This window comes from Panthera onca, chromosome A3 (genome assembly GCF_046562875.1).
Source record: "Panthera onca isolate mPanOnc1 chromosome A3, mPanOnc1 haplotype 2, whole genome shotgun sequence".
NCBI lineage: Eukaryota > Metazoa > Chordata > Mammalia > Carnivora > Felidae > Panthera > Panthera onca.
The window spans coordinates 39,811,561-39,831,654 of NC_138341.1; the positions used below are offsets into that span (position 1 = coordinate 39,811,561).

Below are 20,094 nucleotides of genomic sequence, written 5' to 3' on the forward strand. Positions count from 1 at the left end.
CTCTCTCTGCCCCTTCCCTCACTCATGCTCTGTCTCTCTCTCAAAAATAAGTAAAAACATTAAAAAAAAAAAAAAAAAAGTTTCATGCTCTACAAACTGAACCAGCCAGGCGCCCTAATTTGTGTCATCTTTCTTTTTTCCTGATCAGTTTGCTTAGAGGTTTATTCGTTTTGCTGTCCAAGAACCAGTTTTCATTGACTTTCTGTATTTTTGTTTGCTATTTCATTGATTTCACTTTGATCTATATTATTCCCTTTCTTCTGTTTACTTTGGGTTTGATTTGCTCTTTTCTCATCATTTGAGGTTAAAGGTGAAATCATTTGATGGGGGCCTTTTTTCCTTTTTTTGTGTGTGTAGGCATTTAGATATAAATTTTCCCCTTAAATTCTGCTTAAGTAGCATCATATAAGTTACTATGTTGTATTTTCTTTCATTTCAAAATAGTTTCTAATTTTCCTTTTGGCTTCTTTTTGACTCATGAGTTAATTAGAAGTCCATTATTTAGTGTCCACATATTTAGAGATTTTCCAGATAATCTGTTATGTATTTCCAATCTGATTCCACTGTGGCAAGAGAAACATACATTGGGTGACTGGAATCCTTTTAAATTTATTGACATTTGTGTATGAGATTATGTTTACTATGGTGTATCTTGGTAAATATTCTGTGTACCCTTAAAAATAATGTATAATCTGGGACACCTGGGTAGCTAGTTGGTTAAGCGTCCAAATCTTGGTTTCACCCAGGTCATGATCTCATGGTTTGTGGATTCAGACCCTGTATCAGGCTCTATGCTGACAGCATGGAGCCTGTTTTGGATTCTCTCTCTCACCTCTCTCTGCTCCTTCTCTGCTGTCTCTCAAAATAAATAAATAAACATTAAAAAAAATAATCATCTATGATCTGCTCTTGAATTGTGTGCTCCAAAAATGTCAGTTAGGTTCAGTTAGTACATAGTTCAAGTCTGCTGTAGCTTTCCTGATCACTGTCCTTCATTGCCTGGTGTCCATTGTCTTGAAAACCACTGTTTCATATTCATGTCTGCTTTTATTGTTGTTTTTAGTGGAAGAGTCCTCAGGTCACTGTTGCCCTATCCTGGCCAGAAATGGAAGTCGGTTTAACAGAATGGATGGGGAATTTTGCAATTTAAGATTAAAATCCATAAGTATGGATAGTGTAGTTCAAGGAGCGGTATGCTTTTTCTATGAAAGCCAGATAGTGAATATTTTAGGCTTTGCAGGTCATACAGTCTCTGTTGCAAGTAGGGCAACAGCTCAGCTCTGCCATGGTAACTTGAAAGCAGCCATACACAACACGTAAATGAATGAGCATGGCTGTGATCTGATTAACTTTATTTACAAAAACAGGTAGTAGACCAGATTAGACCTATAGGCTATAGTTTGCTGACCCTTGGTATAGTTGCTATATGTATTTATCTACTTTATTATTTACATTGATATTATTTTTATTATTTTTATTTATATGTCTTTCTTTTGTAAGCCATCTCAAGTTATCTTGGAAGTGAGGGATTATATTTTAAGTCATTAAGTGTCCAGAATTCATTAGAATTTTGTGTAAACGTAAGCAGTTTCAAAATAGAACTAAATAGTACACAAAGAATATATATCTAGAGCCATAAATACGTTGATTCCCTTCAATCTGGGAAGCCAGCCAAAGGAAATAATCTGAAATGTAGAAAAAGCTACTTGAAAAAAATAGTCCATTATACACCATGGTGTGCCATGGTGGAAAATTAGAAAAACCTGGATACTTAACATTGGCGCTCAGTAAATTGTGGAACATCCATTTGTTAAGATATTATGTAGTTGTTTAAAAGAGTGGTTTTAAAAGACCGTGTAGCAGGCTGGGTAGTTTTCTGACACGATGTTGGGAAAAGTAGACTACAGGATTCTATGCAGTCACATTTGCAACTGTATTAAGCATGTGTATGAGAAAACGTGTTGCATAAAAAGATCAAAATGATAGAATAATTTGGTTCATGTTAGGAATAATTTCTTTTTCATTTTATAATGTTTCTGAGCTAAGATTATTACCTTTTAACTAAAGAAAACTAGAAAGTAGGCCCCGGTTTTATTTGTGTCGCAGTTGAGATTTTTCAGTGTTTCTTGTGAGGTTCCAGTGGGCTCTTATTTCTTTGCAAATAGGTGTAAAAGAGGAGAGTGACTACCCTGCACCAGAATTTGTTAGTGACTCAGTCTGATTCTGCAGAGAAAAGTCATGTTCAGAATCAGGAGATAAGGAGCTTAGCTTAGGCAGTTTATTTGTACTGCCTCAGAAAATGAAGTCTTAGGCTCTTTCTCCAGGGCATTTCATGCAGCCTCTTAAGTGCTTCTCTTTCTGTTTAAGAATCTGAGGTCTGTCAACATTTGTTGAAAGGACATATGAAGAAAAAGGATTTGACTGTCATTGCAGATCTCAAGTGTATATAGCTCAGTGAGTGTTTGCAAAGTGAATATAACTTTGTAAAGTGTCACCCAGATCAGAAAGTAGACTCTCAGCCAGCACTCCCTTCCAGACCCCTGTCAGTTTTTACCCCTCCCCAAAGATAGCCACTGACCTACTTCTAACACTAAAGGTAAGTTTTGTCTTTTCTTGAACTTTATGTAAGTAGCATCCTTTGGTAGATCATATCTCTGTGTAAGTCACTCATGGTATCACATATAGCAATAGTTAGTTCATTTTCAGTGTTGTATGGTATTCCATTATGTGATTACACCATCATATGTTTATCCATTTTACTGTTGATGGACATGTGGCTTGTCTTCATTTGGCTATTATAAAAAGGGCTACTATAACATTCTTGTATATATTTTTTGTTGAACATATATATGTGTGTGTGTGTGTGTGTGTGTGTGTGTGTGTGTGTGTGTATTTTGGTGACTAAATACCAAGGAATCAAACTGCTGAGTCATAAGATCTATGTTCAGCATTAATAGATTTATTAATAAACAGCAACCTGGAAGAACAGCACAGGGCATGAGAATTCTGGTTGCTCCTTAGCCTCAGCAGAACTTGGTATTATTGTCCCATTTTGTTTATTTCTATTTAATTTTAGCCATTCAGATGGGTTTGTAGTGGCACCTTATTGTGGTTTTAATTTACATTTTCTTAATGACAAGTGAGCTTGGGCACCTCTTCATATGCTTATTGGCTATTAGGGTATCATCTTTTGTGAAGTGCCTGTTCAAGTCTTTTGCTTGTTTTATATTCTATGCCATTTTCTTATTAGTAGTTAAAAGTTTTTTGTATATATTCTTGTGTTAGTCCGTTGCCAAACCTTTATCTTTTAACCTAATGCTGTTTTCTAATGATTGGAGCTGTTTCATTAATATAACTCACCAGCATTTGCCTTTTATGGCTAGTCCTGTATAAGTATGCTTGCCCTGAAGGTACAATGGTATTCTCCTGTGTTATTGTCTAGTGTTTATTGTTTTACCTTCACACTAGGTCTTAGGTTTAATTGTCTGCATGAAGTTGATATTTATGGGTGTGTGTGATATAAGGTAGGGGATTCCTTTTTTCCCCATATGGCTGTCCAGTTGATACAACGTCATTTGTTGTAAAGACCAACATTTTCCCACTGCTCGTTAGTATCTCCTGTCATAAATCAACTAGTCATATACATGTGGGTCTGTTCCTGGACTCTGTTCAGTTTCATTAATTTGTTTGAGTCCATTGTACCAGTACCACACTATCTTAGTTATTGTAGCTTTATCCTACTGACTTCTGATAGTAAAAGTCTTCAGCTTTGTTCTTCTTCAAGACTGTCTTGAATATACTTGGTCCTGTGTATTTCCATATAAATTTTAAAGTCAGCTTATAAATTTCTACCAAAAAAATACCTGCTAGGATTTTTATTGGGTTTACATTGTTCCTCTGGATCACTTAAGGGGGAATCAACATATTTACAGTATTGAATTTTTCAAGTTATGAACCTAGTATGTTCTTCAATTAATGTAAGTCTTATATATCTATCATTAGACCCATTTCCTGGAATTGCTATTATAGATGCTATTGTTTATTAAATTTAATTGTTTATGATTGCAATGTAGAAATGCCATTAATTTATGTATATTATTCCTGTATTCAGCAACCTTGCTGAGTTCAGTTATTCGATCTCTGTCCTTCAAATTCTTTTTAACTATAGAAGTAACTGAAGTTTGTTGTTAAACAAAAATCAGTAATGTGAAAGGAGAAAGGAAAAATTCCCTCCCTCCCCAACCCTATTCTCTATGTCCACACATACTCTCATAAAAAATAATTAAGAATGAGATATTATACTTGCTCAGAGGAACCATGAATCATGATTAAATCTGGCATTCAGTTTTGAGCTTATATTTTAAATTTCTTTATCCATGACATCCTGGTCCTGAGGTATGAGTTTTCCTGACCACCAGGCAGGCACCTGGAACTTTTTTGACTGATTTGTAAGCTGGCTTACTTTGATTGAGCCGCCAGGGCTTCCAGAGGGAATTCCATTATTTCAAGCAGTCTGTATTTTTAATTTGGACCACCCTAACAAACTCTGAATGTGGCAAGAAATTCATTTCACTGTTTTCATGTGAACCTTTCTTGTGATTGCTTTGGGATATATTTAGTTCACTTAATGATATATTGTAGGTCTCATTCTGTGTTCGTACATGTAGATCTATCTCATTCCTTTTAACCCATTCTGTGTTGTATCCAACGATACAGATACCATAGTTGATTTAACTGGCTCTCTGTTGGCAGACATAGATTGTTATCTGGTTTTTTACGATTTTATCTAGTGCTGTGGTGAGCACCACTTCTGTTTATACTAGTGGACTTGCATTGGTATGTATTTTATTTATTTTTTTAATGTTTAGTTTTGAGAGACTGGGGAGGGAGGGGTAGAGAGAGAGAGAGAGGCAGACACAGAATCCAAAGCAGGCTCCAAGCTCTGAGCTGTCAGCACAGAGCCTGACGCAGGGCTTGAACTCACAAGCCGTGAGATCATGACCTGAGCTGAGGTCGGATGCTTAACCGACTGAGCCACCCAGGGGCCCCCGTTGGTATGTATTTTAGATGAGTTCCCAGCGATGTGATTGCTGAGTCAAAGGGTGTCAAATGTAAATACACATTACAAACTTCTTTTTTAAAGAAATCTTTTTAACTTTTAAAACACGTTTTAAAGTTTAATAACAGTCTTAGTCTAAAAAAATGTCATTATTATTCTCATAGATACTGCTACCTCTCACAGTTTAAAAGAATGTTGCGGATAGTCTTTTCTCCTTAGCATCATAGTTTATGACCAGAAAGTAAATGAAACACTGCTGGGATGTTATTGCAGAAGGAAGCTTAAAATCATCTTGTCTGACTCCCTTGTTTTTCTTATTGAGATATAATTCATATTTAACACAAAATTTACCATTGTTAAAAACAGTTTAATTCAATGACTTTTAGTTTGTCTGCTATATTGTACAGCAATTACCACTAGCTAATTCCAGAACATTTTCATCATCACCAAAAGAAACCCTGTACCTATTATCATCATTGGCAATTCCTCCTTCATTCCCAACCATCACTTCTGTCTCTATGGATTTGCCTATGTCAGACATTTCATGTAAAAGGTGTTATACAACGTGGGGTCTTTTGTGACTTGCTTCTTTTACTTAATATAATATTTTCAAGATTCATTCACATTGTAGCATAAACAGTACTCCGTTCTTTTTTATGACTGGATGATATTCCATTGTATGGATATACCTCATTTTGTTTATCTGTCAGTTGATAAATGGATATTTTGGCTCATTCACCTCTGTGACTGTTATAAATAGAGCCACAGGGTGTATTCATGTGCCAGTTTTTGTGTGAATATGTATTTTTAGTTCTCTTGGCTGTATAGCTAAGAGTGGAATTGCTGGATCATATGGTAATGCTATTTTTCACTTTTTTCAGGAACTACCAAACTGTTCTCCAAAACACCTGTACCATTTTACATTTCTGTCAGCAATGCATGAGCATTCTCACTGCTCCACATTCATACCAACACTTACTTCCTCTTTCTTTGTTTCATCTTAGTGGGTATGAAGTGGTATCTCGCTGTGGTTTTGATTTGTATTTACCTAATGACTAATGATACTGAACATCTTTTCATGTGCTTACTGGCCATTTGTAGTATCTTTGGAGAAGTGTTTATTCAAGCCCTTTGCCCATTTGGTGATTGACCTGTTTGTCTTTTTATCGTTGAATTCTAAGAGTTCTTTATATATCCTAGCTGTTAGATCTATATTAGATATATATGTTGCAAATATTTTTTTTCATTCTGTGGGTTGTCTTTTCACTTTCTTAATGTGTCCTTTGACATACAAAGATTTTAATTTTGAGAAATTTATCTACTTTTTCTTCTGTTGCTTGTGCTTTTGGTGTCACATCTAAGGAACTGTTGCCCAATCTCAGGTCACACAGATTTACAGCTATTTTTCCATCTAAAAATTTCAGGGCTTTAACCCTTATGTTTAGGTCTTAGATTCATTTGAATTTTTGTATATGGTGTGAGGTAAGAGTTTAGCTTCATTTTTTTTACATGTGGATATGCAGTTGTCTTGACACCATTTGTTGAGCATTCTTAGCACCCTTGTCAAAAATTAATTAACTGTAGATGTATAGGTTTATTTATGGACTCTTCCATTGATCCACATATCTATCTTTATGCCACTATTATGTCCTAATAATTGTAGTTTTGTTGTATTAAAATCCGGAAGTGTGAGTCTTTTAGCTTTGTTTTTTTTCAAGATTGTTTTGACTATTCAGGGTCTGTTGCGTTTCCTTGTGAATTTTAGGATTAACTTGTTCATTTATGCGAAACTGGCACTTGGAATTTCAGTAAGGATTGCCTTAAACCTGTAGATCAATTTGGGGACTCTTGCCATGTTAACAGTCTTCTGATCCATGATGTCTTTCCATTTATTTAGATTTCCTTTAATTTCTTTCAACATTATGTTATAGTTTTCAGCATATGACTTTTATTACACTTCTTTGGTTAAATTTATTCCTGAGTATTTTATTTTTTGGTGCCTTTATAAATAGAATTGCTTTATTAAATTCATTTTCAAATTGTTAGTGTTACTGTGTTACTGTGTTATTGTTATTGTTACTGTCAGCAGTTGTCAGTTTTTCTATGTTGGTCTTGTGTCCTTCAGCTTTGTTTGAAGTCATTTACTAGCTCTGATAATTTTTTTGTGGACTTAGCGTTTTCCATATATATCACATCATCTGCAAACAGAGGTGGTTTGGCTTCTTCCTCTCCAATCTGGATGCCTTTTATTTCTTTTCTTGCCCAGTTGCCCTGGCCAGTACCAGACAGGTCCAATGCTCTAGTACATTGTTGAATAGAAGTGGTGAGAGCAGGCATCTTTTCTTATTCTCGATCTTAAGCAGGAAGTGTCTAGTCTTGGATTATTGAGTATATTAGCTGTGGGTTTTTCATAATGCCTCCCCTTTTACTATTTTTTTTAAGTCTATTTATTTTGAGAGAGAACACAAGCAGAGGGGAGGAACAGAGAGAGAGGGAGAGAGAGAGAGTCCCAAACAGGACCTGCACCGTCAGCTCAGAGTCCAGTGCGGGCCTCAAACTCACAAATCATGAGATCACGACGTGAGCCGAAATCAAGAGTCAGATGCTTAACTGACAGCCACCCAGGTGCCCCAAATGCCTCCCCTTTGTTAGGTCAGTGCCATTCCCTTCTATTCCTTTTCTGTTAAGTGTTTTTAGCATGAAAGGATGTTGGAGTTTGTCAAATGCTTTGCTTGTTCTGCCCTCTTGACTTTATAGATGAGATGGTAGGTCCTGTTTCCCTGTCCTCAGTTGGTTGGATGTGCGTGCTTCTATTACCTTGCGCAGAGACTTGCTTTTCCTGACTGTGCCCAGCCTGGCAGTCCCTGCTCTCCATACGGTGATTTGATTGAAGTGCAGCTAGTGCAGCTAGTGGTTGGCATGACAAGGAAGCCTCACGCTCCTGCCTTAACTTCCTCACCCTCTCCTGGCAGTGCCAGCCTTGTGGAGAGTGTGTCATGACCCTGCTGGTCGTCTTCTGCTGAGATCACGTGTTGTCTGCTTCTTTAAAGGCACACTTGCCAGTTGTCCTCCCACTTCTGATGCACATGCATTAAAAGGCAACCACTGTGGCCCCATTGTGCACATATAAAGACACTACTTTGTGGGGCCTGGTACAGGCGTAGAGAGAGCTGTTGATGCCAGCTGATGGCTTCCAGCCCCTCCTTAGCCGTCATGCCTGTTGCACTGGCCTGTTTGCTCCTGGCCTGCTGCATCTTTGGGAATGCGTGCTTTTGGCCCCTCTGGAGTCATGGTTATCCCCCAGGTGCTGCTGCCCTCCCTTGGGTTCTCAGTAGAGCAGCTGCTTGAGAAATTGCCTCTCCTAGCCTGCAGTTAGCAGCCACTTGTTGAGCGGATGGCCACTGGGATGCACCCAACTGGGCAAAGGAAGGGTGCCCTAGCCTCTCAGTAGCCGTAATTAATTCCAGGCAAATGAATTTATTTCTGGTGTTAGCCAGTAAAAGCTTATTGGGCGGGAGCCATCAGGTTGCTAGTCACATAACCAGTGGGTCTGGTGATGTGCCTCACTCAACTTTAATGACCGTTTCTAAAGTACTTGTCCTTCTTGTCAGCACCACTTACGGGGCTTATTCTCTAAGGCATTTATGTAGCCTCAGTTGTCTAGACCAGGAATGTATTTGGAACGAGTGAGCCTGTTAAAAGTAAAATCAGAACATGTCACTCCTGTGGTCAAAACCTCCCAAGTAGGTTTCCTTCACACTCACACTAAAAGCCTTCTGCCTGAAATGCATGGTCTGATGTCTGCATGGCTCCTTTCCTCACTACCTCGTTAGTGAGGCCTTCCCTTCCCGTCTTATTTAAAATCCTAAATATTCCCTCCCTCCTCCCCCCGCTCTACCCGGGGTCCTTCCCTGTTTTATTTTCCTCCAGGGATAATCCCCTTTGGGAATGAAGGTTCCACCAAAGACAGACTGATTTATACATGACTTTTCCCAGCACCTGGCCCACTCAATATATAATTGCTGTGTGAATGGGTGGATTTTATCCATTCTGCAAATGACCAGTGCTCAACCTAGGAGCATAGTCATTTTGCCCCACAGTACATGACCAGTCAGTGGTGGACCAGACACTGGAGCACTCATCCCTAAAGCTTCTCAGTCAGATGCCTAAGCCTCCTGTGTGAATCTCTTCGGAAGGAGAGCTCTCCATTCTTTCTCTGTATCCTTTCCTTCCTTGGCACCCGCCAGAAAGTCAAAGCTGTTCTGTGGGAGAATGTTATTGACTATATGTAATGACTGCACGTAATAATCGTCTATTTTGATGTGGCCTGAAGATGAGAGAAGGATGCCTTTGAAGAGCGTTCTTTGACCTTTGCCTCAGTCCTGGGCCTGTCCTCTGGGAGACGGCAGCTGCACCTCCACTGCTGTTGTTGTGTTTATTTTTTTTACCTTTTTTTTTTTTTTTTTTTTTTTTAAACCATATACTCAAATCTTTCTCTGCTATGACCCCACAGAAATTTGTTTCTTCTCCTTCCTTTGGTCTATTCAGGGACTTAATCCTCAGGTCTAGAAGATTGTTCACTTCAAGAATCATTTTAGGAAATAATCCCATTGGCGTTCTTAATGGTGTATGTTTGTTCCTGTTCCTAAGCCCCCTCCTAAGCCATGTGAGTGAAAAAGAACTGAGATCAATTTGTCCTACAGAAGTGGAAGTGTCTGTTTTTCTTGCTCCGCCTACAGATCATCAGAATGGAGTTGTCTGGCTTTTCAAGGTGCATAGGGACAGGAGGTCCTAAAAGGGAGCTCCTCACCTTTTCTCCCCACAATCAGCATTATCTTCTTTTTCTCTCCAGGTTGTGTCAACGCTGCTCATAAACATAATCCCAGAGGACCACATCCCACTGAGCTTATCGGGAAAGGCGAAGATCAGTGGCAAAGCCTGGGTGCAGGAGTCTCCTAGGCCTGTTCCCGGCTTTAACCCTGACTCAATGTGCGAGTCCCAGGTCTGGCTGCCTAGCTGTGTGGGTTGGAGACATCTAGTCCCAGTTTTAGGCAAATTGATTTAAAATGGAGACAGAGAAAGGGGACAAGCCCATAGAAGTGGGCGTCATGGTTCATAAGAGAGGGCCTTGTGTCCCAGTTGGTGTCAGTTTTTAGTTTTAGAAAGAAAGGGTCAGAGTTCATCACTAGCATTTGACCCTCAATATAAACCTCACAACCCACTTGAGGAGCAGAAGGCCTCCAGACTCAACTCTGCAAAACTTGGAATTGCAGAGCCTGAGCTTTCCCTTGAGGCTCCTGAGTGGCTCGAGATCACAGACTGACCAGCTGTGAGGTTGCACACTTGCCAGTTCCGTGGCTAAGGAGCCAGGCCTTGGGGAGGAGGCCCAGGGCAGTGGAACCTGGGCACAGTGCTCCTGCAACAAGCAATAGTGGCCCCACACTAAAGAGTTCCAAGCCTTAAGTCCCCGGCTCACAAGTGCTTTGTCACAGGGTCTAGCAGACATTCCATTTCAAAGTGAAGCTGCCACTTTGCTTTCCTTTTATAGATCATATACTTAATGCATACTCCATTATGTACCTAGCAGTCCTTCCTTTAATTAGCTTCTAATGCTTTATCCCAACTTTATAGAAGTACAGAAGTCTTAAAAGATGTCAGAAAGGTTATGTTGTTCTTACTTCTAGGGTCCAAGGGAGGGGGTACCTAGGCCAAGGTCATGGTTATGAAGTTTACGCTCTGGATGCTCTCATTTGTAGTCACAAGGGTACTTGACCTCAAGTCAGTATGGGCAGGGTTGTGGTGTAAGAGGACATGTAAACACTGAAATGTCTGCACATGTGTGTGTGTATATAGTATAGTCTCTGGAAAAAAGTAATTTAAAAATATTGGTCTATATGTCCTCATCTCCTTTATTTGGAAAAAATACGTTAGGGACACCTGGGTGGCTCAGTCAGTTAAACATCTGACTTTGGCTCAGGTCATGATCTCACAGTTTGTGGGTTTGAGCCCCACATCAGGCTCTGTGCTGACAGCTCAGAGCCTGGAGCCTGCTTCAGATTCTGTGTCTCCCCTCTCTCTCTGCCTCCTCCCCACTCACAGTCGGTTTCTCTCTCTCTCTCTCTCTCTCTCTGTCTCTCAAAAGTAAAAACCAAATTAAAAGAAAAAATATATTAGTTCCGTTTATACCCTACATCTTTCCATCAAGGACTTGAGGCAGGTTACAGTGGAGGTACATACACAATAAGGTTAATAAAACACAGAGAAGGGAGGGGGTGGCTTACACAGGAGGTGTCACCTCCACTCCAGCGTTGGTGTTGTCCCCTGCACAGGTGATCATCAGAGAAGGGGAGCTGCTCTGTGGGGTGCTGGACAAGGCACACTATGGGAGCTCTGCCTATGGCCTGGTCCACTGCTGCTACGAGATCTATGGTGGGGAGACCAGCGGCAAGGTTCTCACCTGCCTGGCCCGCCTCTTCACCGCCTACCTGCAGCTCTACAGAGGTTTCACCTTGGGTGAGTGCTGGGCGTTTGGCCCCGCGGCTCCCTCTCTCCTAACCAGCACGCCCATCGGGATGTCTCCCTGACTCTATTAGCAGCCTCCAAGGGAATGGCCAGTCTCCTTCTACAACTATGTCTTCACTTGACTGCCAGCAGCATGACACAGACATGTTCCTTCTCGGTGCTTTCCACCACTCCCTGATGGCCAGCATTTCTTCACCCTCCTTGGTCCTTATTTCCATTCTGTCCTTTTCTCCACCCAGCCTTCATGGATGTCTATCCCTGACACTGATTTTTCACACTCGAACCCACCTCCATTCTTTCCTGTAAGCGTCCTTCCAGAATTCCTTGGGCACTCCATGTTCCAGAGACCACCTTCTTCCCTAGTGTCAGAACTGCCCACACTTCCCAACACAGCTGAGGCATCGGTGCTGTTGGAAACACCATGTTGGGGCAGACCTGCTGGGGTGATCCTAAGATAGGAAGAAGAACTCCCTTGTCTCCTCCCTGGAAATGAGCACACACCGTTTGAGGAAGTTGGCTCTGATAAAGACAGCAAGCGTGCTGTTACTGTCTATGCCTTGGGCTTACTCAGGGTGGTGCGTCTCCCAAGGACACAGAGTGGAGTCTGAGCCCTTCTGCTTTGTTCCTGTGAGGAATACGTGACATGCTGTGTGTTGAGCCTGAGCCACAGTGAGTGTTAGCACTGTCTAGTTGGTGATTAAAGTAAGACTCTGTGCTTTGCAGACTTCCTTGTGTGCAGACATGGTGGGAATCCCATTGTGGGGCCCATGGGCCACCTCAGCTGGAGCCTGTTCACTTGCCTGCAGTGGGGCTCGCGTGGTTATATGATAGATGTTCATTGTGGCAGAGTAGAAATAAATACAGACATGATAGTGACCGAAAGTCACCCAGCATTCAAGCCATAAGCAATAACCACTAATATTGATTTTATGTGTGTCTTTCTAGACTTTCCAATATAAACGCATTCAGAGAAAAATGGGATCCTACACTACACAGTTTTTGTAACCTTTTACTCCCCATTTTGGAATGTATTTATATACGTTCTTTTGGACAGGTCCTACATCCTCAGGTCTGTGGCTACAGATTATTCTAGTTGTGTAGATGTACCATAGTTTATTTAACCAGTCCTGTAATTAGACATTTAGGCTCTTTTCCTGGTTTTCACTTTATTGCCGGGAATCCCGTCTTTAAAAATGAAAAGTAGCGGAAGATGCCACACCCAGCTCACGATGAGGACCACACCTAACAAGCCGTGCCCGCAGCACTGCGTAGCACATGGCACAAAGAGAATTCAGCCCCCAGATACAAAAGCCTCCCAGAGACCACGAGACAGAAAGGGAACAGGGCCAAGCTGGGTCCAGCTCTGAGGGAAGGGCGAGCTAGAGACATTGCCTTCCGCTCCCGCCTTCGTAGCCAGAGGTCAGTGAAGGGACAGCAAAGTGGCCCGGAGCTGACCCCATGAAAGACCCGCTTTTGTGGTTACGGCTTCCTCACAGAGGGACTTTCTTTCCTCCCTTACTTGTACGTGTTCTTCTGAGCCCCTCAAGCTTCCAGAATGTTGCATTGGAAATTCCAGCTGTTTTAGCTCAGCTTCTGAACAGTGTAGCCATTGTTTGTCTTCCCATTCAGACCTTGGCTGAGGGACTTTTGAGCCCAGTAGCGCTCGACAGATAACAGGCAGCAAGTGGTTAAAAGATGAAGTAGGGGGAGGTCCCGCCTAAGGTGAGGAATTCCTCAGCCCTTTGGGGCCAGAATGACAGGTTTACCGAAGCGACCCAGGCTCCCATCCCCCAGGCTCCCGTCCCGGGGAGCAGCCTGCAGTGATGGGCCCTGTCACCCGGGCTCAGGTGTGTGCCTGCACACACACACAACCATGCAGGGTGGGCCCTGTGATGTGTGCCTGCTGGGAATCAAAACCAGGATGTTCTTTCCCTCCCTGTCTTCTTCCTCAGTTTTCATCCAAAACCTCGTCTTCACCCCAGCCCATTCATTCATTCAACATGTATGTATTGAGTGGAGTGCAGTCTAGCTGGTGGCTAAGAGCACAAGTTTGACTTGGCCCTGGGTTTACTTTTCTGCCTATGGAACATTGGGCAGGTAGCTCAGGTTTGAGCCTTAGTTTGACTATTTGTAAAATAGGGCTTCGAATGCTTAGCCTCTGGGAAGCACTTAGGAGATGGTGGCAATCTCTTCTTAATAACTATGTCAATATCGTCATCGTTATTCTGGTGCTTCCTGTGTTTATGGAACCGTGTGCCGTGCCCTGACCTCCCCAAGCTTACAGCCTGGTGAGAAGTTAGGCCCGGTCCCCCGAGAGTTTGTCTGTCTCACTTCACAGGCGTGGAAGACATTCTGGTTAAGCCGAAGGCGGATGTTAAGAGACACAGAGTCATTGAAGAGTCCACCCACTGCGGGCCACGGGTGAGGAGGGCCTGGGAGGCTACAGCCTACTGCAGAGGGTCGGGTCTCCCATGGAACAAAAGCCACACCTTCATCCCTTGGCTGCTGCCTGTGACGTGTTCCTTTTCTCATCCTAGGCTGTCAGGGCTGCATTAAACCTGCCAGAAGCTGCGTCATGTGACGAGGTCCGAGGGAAATGGCAGGATGCCCATCTGGGCAAAGACCAGAGGGATTTTAACATGATTGATCTGAAGTTCAAGGAGGAAGTGAACCATTACAACAATGAGATTAACAAGGTTAGTCCAGCAGCGTGTGCACTTATCACCACCATTTTGAATGCTGGTTTTTAAAAAAATTACATTTTGCTTCTCACTTAGGGCCCTGTGGAGCACTTTGGCTCTTTAACAGCTGACTGGGTGAGATGTGAGGTGGGATGTATAGAATTCATCATTTTGAAGAGCCAAGGGCTTTGTGCTCTTACTCGGTTAATGCTGAGAGGGCATGCTTTGCACTTCTTTTTCGTTTTAAATGTTTGTGTTTTGGGGTGACTGCATCCATGGGGACTGAAGAATTCCTCTGGGGCCACTGTGGTGGAGGAGCAGAATGAAGGACCAAAAATACTATTGCCACTTAACATGGAGGCTGGGGGTGAAAGCCTGGGTTCAAATCCTGTCTGCCATGTGCTTGGTGTGTGACTTAAAGGCAAGTGATGTAAGCAATCTGTGTCTCGGTTTACTAGCCTGGAAGGAGGGATATGAGGAACACTTACCTCACAGCGTTGCTGAGAGGATTAAGGAGCTAATCTACACTATGCTCTTGACACGGTGGGAGCACTCTGGAAATTCTCCAGAGCCCCTGTCTGCTTTTCCACCAAGCCAGTTCTTCTACATCGGAGAAAGGAGAGGGAAGTCCCTGCACAGGCCAAGACCACGGCCGGGGCTCTCCACCATCTTGCCTCAGAGCTGGGGCTTCCAGTCCTGCAGCTTGAAGGAGCCAGCCTGGCCCTCACCCTGCCTTCTGGACCACAAGGCCCAGCCTGAGGAGGAGAGGGAGAAGCAAGGCCATTGCTCAACAACAGTCGGTGTTTGCCTGGTGCCCTCTGAACTGGCTTCCAGGATCCCTTAGCCTGCCAGGAATGCAGACCTCTCGGTACAAGTGCTGTCCCTGAGAAGTTTTCTTCGGAGGAGCCTTCCCAGCACTGCTCCGAGAATCTGGAGGCCCAGCTTCCAGGCTTGACTAAGAATGCTGGGGTGTGGTCTCAGAAGCACCTCAGAATCGCTTCTTGTCCCACCAGCAACTCTCTTCCCACTGCACACCCCCCACTCCCCCCGCCCCATCTCTCCTACGTGGGTCTGGGTCTCTGCAATCCTAGTAGAAGCTTAAATAGACTCTGAGCCCCTCCCAGCGCCTCCTCAGGCTCCACCTAGAAGGTTTTGCTCATGTCTGCTGGCCCTGGAGGCAAGGCCAGACTCCCATGTGGTACTAGGGCAGCATGTTGGTAAATGTGAGTGTGTCACGGGCATTGGTCCTCACTGCCAAGTGTGCAGGAACTGAGGCTGTGCTCTGCTGGGCAGATCCACAAGGGTATCACCTCAAATTTTCTTTTTAGCCAGCTCCTTTTTAGACTCACCAACTGGATATGCTGGCCCCTCTAGTTCTCCCTTTTTATTCCCATTTGCCAGTGGCAAGAGCCTTGAGCTTCTTGGCAGAGGGTGTCAGGAGGGTGCAGCACGTGGGGGCCCTCATCGTTAGACTTGTATCTAGGAGTTCTAGCAAAAAGGATGGTTGCCAAATGAGACTTCTTACCTTGAGTGGGATTTGGCCCTTATCTCTAGATAAATAGTCTGAATTTATTGCTTCCGTATCCCAGGTTTACCTTGTGATTTGGGATTTCAGATGGGAGTGAAGTCACTGACTTGATGTCTTTATTTAATCTGCAGGCATGCATGCCATTTGGCCTGCACAGACAGTTCCCAGAGAACAACTTGCAGATGATGGTGCAATCTGGAGCCAAAGGTTCAACTGTAAACACCATGCAGGTGTGAGCAAAGGCGGACTGGCTGGTTTGCCAGAGGGATGGGATGATTGCAGGAGGCAATTTTCAGATTTCTTTCTGATTTTAAAAGGGTCCATGTTGCCATATAAAACGTGGCAAGTACTAAAAAATATAAAAGCATATAGAAATTAGTACCGTTAGCACATCAGTGTTAGAAACAAACACAGATATAAATGTGTGCGTGTGTGTAATCAGTCTTATCTGAGGTCCTGTCATGGTCTGCTTTCTTCATTTTTTAGTATATTGTAAGCACTGTCCTAGAGGTTTCTTTACCCTTAATTTGAGGCCCGTTACCTCCTCGGGGTCCTGCAGTACTTTTGTAGCATGTTTGCAAATGTTAACATTTCTTTTCAAAGTCTTGATGACAGTGTAGAGCAGTGTAGGAATGGGTTTAAAAGGCTGAAGGCCTCAGCAAGTCCCTTGACTAGAGTGAAATCCAGACACATTGCCCTCCTCCCCACCCCCCACCAAGAATATTAATAGGTGGTTTTATTTTCTTTTGTCCTTAGAGTCTAAGGATTACAATAAGTTACTTTTTCTCGTGGGCCTCAGTTTCTCCATTAAGGCCCTTAGGTCCCTTCTGGGTATAACACCAAATGGTTCTGAGACATGTCTTCTTTTGCAAACATCGCCCATTTACAACTGACCCCAAATACTAAAATCTTGATCAGTCAGCAATAGGAATGCGTAGTTCTCTTCTTGAAACATGAGCGCCTTTGGTTAGTTGGAAAATCTAGTTTGGCCTTCAAAATCCAGTTTTCACGCAGCTTTTTTTCGAGAGCAAGCCCTCCCTCCCTCTGCTAGGAAGCAGCATTAACACATGTGTGGATCTCTCCTTTGGGTTTCCTTTCCTCCAGATCTCATGCCTGCTGGGCCAGATTGAATTGGAAGGTCGGAGACCCCCCCTGATGGCATCTGGCAAGTCACTGCCCTGCTTTGAGCCTTATGAATTCACCCCCAGGGCTGGCGGCTTCGTCACTGGCAGATTCCTAACTGGTATCAAGCCTCCTGTATGTATTTTGGTTTTTCCTCTTGCCTCTTCTCATTGCTAGGCTCAGTGGTAGGAGGCTTGTGACCTCTACCAACAACTTGGAACAAGGACAATCGAGTAATAAATGCCAAGCCATTTGTTGCTTTCTCACTAGACCCTGTGGCCCACAGGGACAGTATGGATGCCACCCTGTCATGTTCAGCATTATAACACCAGAGCTTTCACAGCACCTGGAACATCATGAGTGCTAAGTGTTTGCTGAAAAATGAAAAGATGGGTAAGACCGATCCTAGGTCTGCCTTTTCCTGCCATATGCCCTCTCTATGCTGTCTTCCCTACTTTGAAGGCAGTTAGAGAGGGGATGCCCCTCACCAGGGTGCCCTCTGTTGCCAAAAGGAACATCATAGAGATTTATTTCACACTCCACCCCCACCAAGAGTACCTCCCATGGCTCCTCCTTCACGGTGGGAAAATTGACTAGCTGTGGCAAATGTCTAGTTCTTGGTCAGCAACAGACTTCTCCCCTAAGAAAAGGTTTTCTCCTCACACTTGTCAGAAATGGCTTTTTGAATGTTAGTACCTTTTGTTCCTTGGTTAGTGCATCTCTGCAAGATCAGACAACTAAATCCAGGTCGTGAAGAGGACCGGCCTTTCGTTTCAAGGCCACCAACTGCTCCAAGGGCTCATCAGTCCCACATGGGTTCTCCAGTGACCATCCATGGCCTCTGACAAAGGATGGAGGAGAGATGATACGGACCAGAACTTTTTAAACTCTGGTTGTGACCCCTTAGTGAATCATGAAATCACTGTAATAGATAGTGACTGTCATTTCTTTGTAATAAAACAGAACAGGGTAGTGAAGAAAACATTCAAGTAAGGGATAGGACAGTTTCCTAAAGTTTTCCTTTGAGTTTTCTATCTGTATGTCCATGTTTGCTGATTACTATCATAAGTGTATTTCTTGTGGTGAGTTAGTTAAAACGTTTGGAAAAGACTGTGTACCTCTGATAACACTGTTGGAAGCAGAATTCAGGGATGTGGACCGAATGGAAGAGTGATAAAGCCCAAGTGCCATTTCCATTTGGAAAGTGGGGTGTGCGGTGTGGGATAAAATACTGAGGGTGGAATGCATGGGTGCAGGTGGAGCTCCTGGCAAGGTAGGGCAAAAGGTAAGCCACAGGGGAGGGCAGAAGCCACTGGGGCCATTGGACCTGTCTGGGCCGAGAGCCACAGGAGATCCGACTAGGCTGCTGTTGGCCTGCACCACCCTTCAGGAAGCACCCTTCCTCACGGCCACCTCTGGGGCCCGGCCCCGCATCTCCCACAGGAGTTCTTCTTTCACTGCATGGCAGGGCGAGAGGGTCTGGTGGACACCGCCGTGAAAACCAGCCGCTCCGGCTATCTCCAAAGGTAAAAAGCACCTGCTCTGCCCCTATTAGACGGGGTCTGTGTCCCAGGACTAGTCACCTCCATGTTGTCATCTTTCACATTGTCGGTGATGGTTTACTTATAGTCTCTTTGGGTGAAAAAACTTTTTAAAAATGGCCATGGGTGGCCTGGGACAGAAAATGCAGATAAGCTTCCCCTTCTAAAAGATTGGTAGAGAGTGAGCTCAGAGGTTTATACGGAGGGCCCCTGTGTTCTGTGGACGCACACCATTCCCCCCCACCCCCTCAGGCCTGGCTCTAAGTCCTGTTCTCTGGGAACTCGGGTGACTACCCCACAGGGAGGCAGAACTCCTTTATCCTGCCCTCAGAGGTTTTCCTGTCTCTGCTCCAGCCTTGTCCTCTCTCCTGCTGCTATGTTCCAGATTCCCCAAAGCTGCACTCCTTGCTATGGTCCCCTCCCCCTTGACTGCCAAGGCTGCAGCCCATGGGGTTGGGCCAGGAAAGGGAAGGGTGGGTTTGGGGTGGACAACCCTGGGTGGTGGGGCAGCAAGGAAGCCATCTGCCGAGCTGGCGGCACCATGTGGAGAGCCAGCATTCAGCACCGCTGGGCGAGTTCCCCTCTCGGGCATGGATCACACGGCCGTTTCCTTCCCTGAGCAGGGGTTACGCCCCACTTCCCATTTCTTAAATCGTTCAACAATACGTGTATAACATAGAAAAAGCTAGAAAACAAATGATCAAATAAGTCTGGGGTGAGGGGATCCTTGTGTGGGGTGGGAGTCCCTGAGGCCAATTAGATAACACTGGGGGGGAAGATGTGAAGGGTCTTTGTTGGAACAGAGGAGCAGCCACCATCGGAGTAAAGTACATAAGCCTCCGCGAGCTCCATCTGCCAGTGGAGGGTTGTGGTGGGGAGGTCCCGTGCAGGGCTTCAGACAGGATGGATCGGAGGAGGCCAGCCTGGCTGTGGTGGAGTTCTAGCCGGACGTCGGAAGGCTGCACCCCAAGAGTGGCCATGGAAAGGAAGAAGCCGTTGTGAAGACGTAGAGCAGCTGGCTGAAACGCAGGAGGAAGAAGCAGAGAGGCAGCAGATAAACCTAGTTGAGTTTTCAGGCCTGAGTGGCAGCTCAGAGACACAGTTGACAGAGAAGAGAAAGAAAGTATGTGTGGCGTGAGGAGTCAGCAGGAGGTTATTCAAGCAGCCATGTCCCGTGGACCTTTAAAGACAAGGCCTGATGGTCAGAAGAGGCCTGGACGCACAGCCTTGTGGGGCCATTGCTGGTGCTGAGAGCGGGGCCCTGCGGGCAAGGAGAGCAGAGCAGAGGGCTCCAGACAGCACCTGCAGCATTTGCAGCAGAGGGGAAGTGATGCTCAGCACCAACCTCACCAGGCCCTGGGCTGGATGCCAAGAAGACAGTGGTGACTGACACTGAATTCTGTCCTTGGAGCTTAAGGGAACAGTGGCTCCTAGAAAACCTCCTGTTAAGGTGGCAGGAAGAGACAGGGGCAGAGTGGCCAGAGGTAAGCTAAGGAGCCAGTACCAGGTGGTAGGAAGAGAGATTGAGGGAGACAGCTGACTACTGGGAGCACTGAGGAAAAAAGGCACCAGGTTAGGGTTAGCACATCAGCATTTAGTTCCTAATGTGTCCTTAGTTTCCCTGGCAAATATCTGGACTAA

At 44.2% G+C, this 20,094-nt stretch overlaps 1 protein-coding gene across 1 annotated transcript in view; it reads left to right on the forward strand.

Moving 5' to 3' along the window:
- The window catches only part of POLR1A (RNA polymerase I subunit A), an 80,762-nt gene that overhangs the window by 35,835 nt on the left and 24,833 nt on the right, over positions 1-20,094 (forward strand). The window contains exons 15-21 of the mRNA XM_060655895.3: positions 9,912-10,061; positions 11,389-11,572; positions 13,920-14,002; positions 14,119-14,277; positions 15,922-16,020; positions 16,895-17,047; positions 18,356-18,438. Coding sequence (XP_060511878.2) covers positions 9,912-10,061; positions 11,389-11,572; positions 13,920-14,002; positions 14,119-14,277; positions 15,922-16,020; positions 16,895-17,047; positions 18,356-18,438 — 911 coding nt within the window. The remainder of the gene's footprint in view (positions 1-9,911; positions 10,062-11,388; positions 11,573-13,919; positions 14,003-14,118; positions 14,278-15,921; positions 16,021-16,894; positions 17,048-18,355; positions 18,439-20,094) is intronic.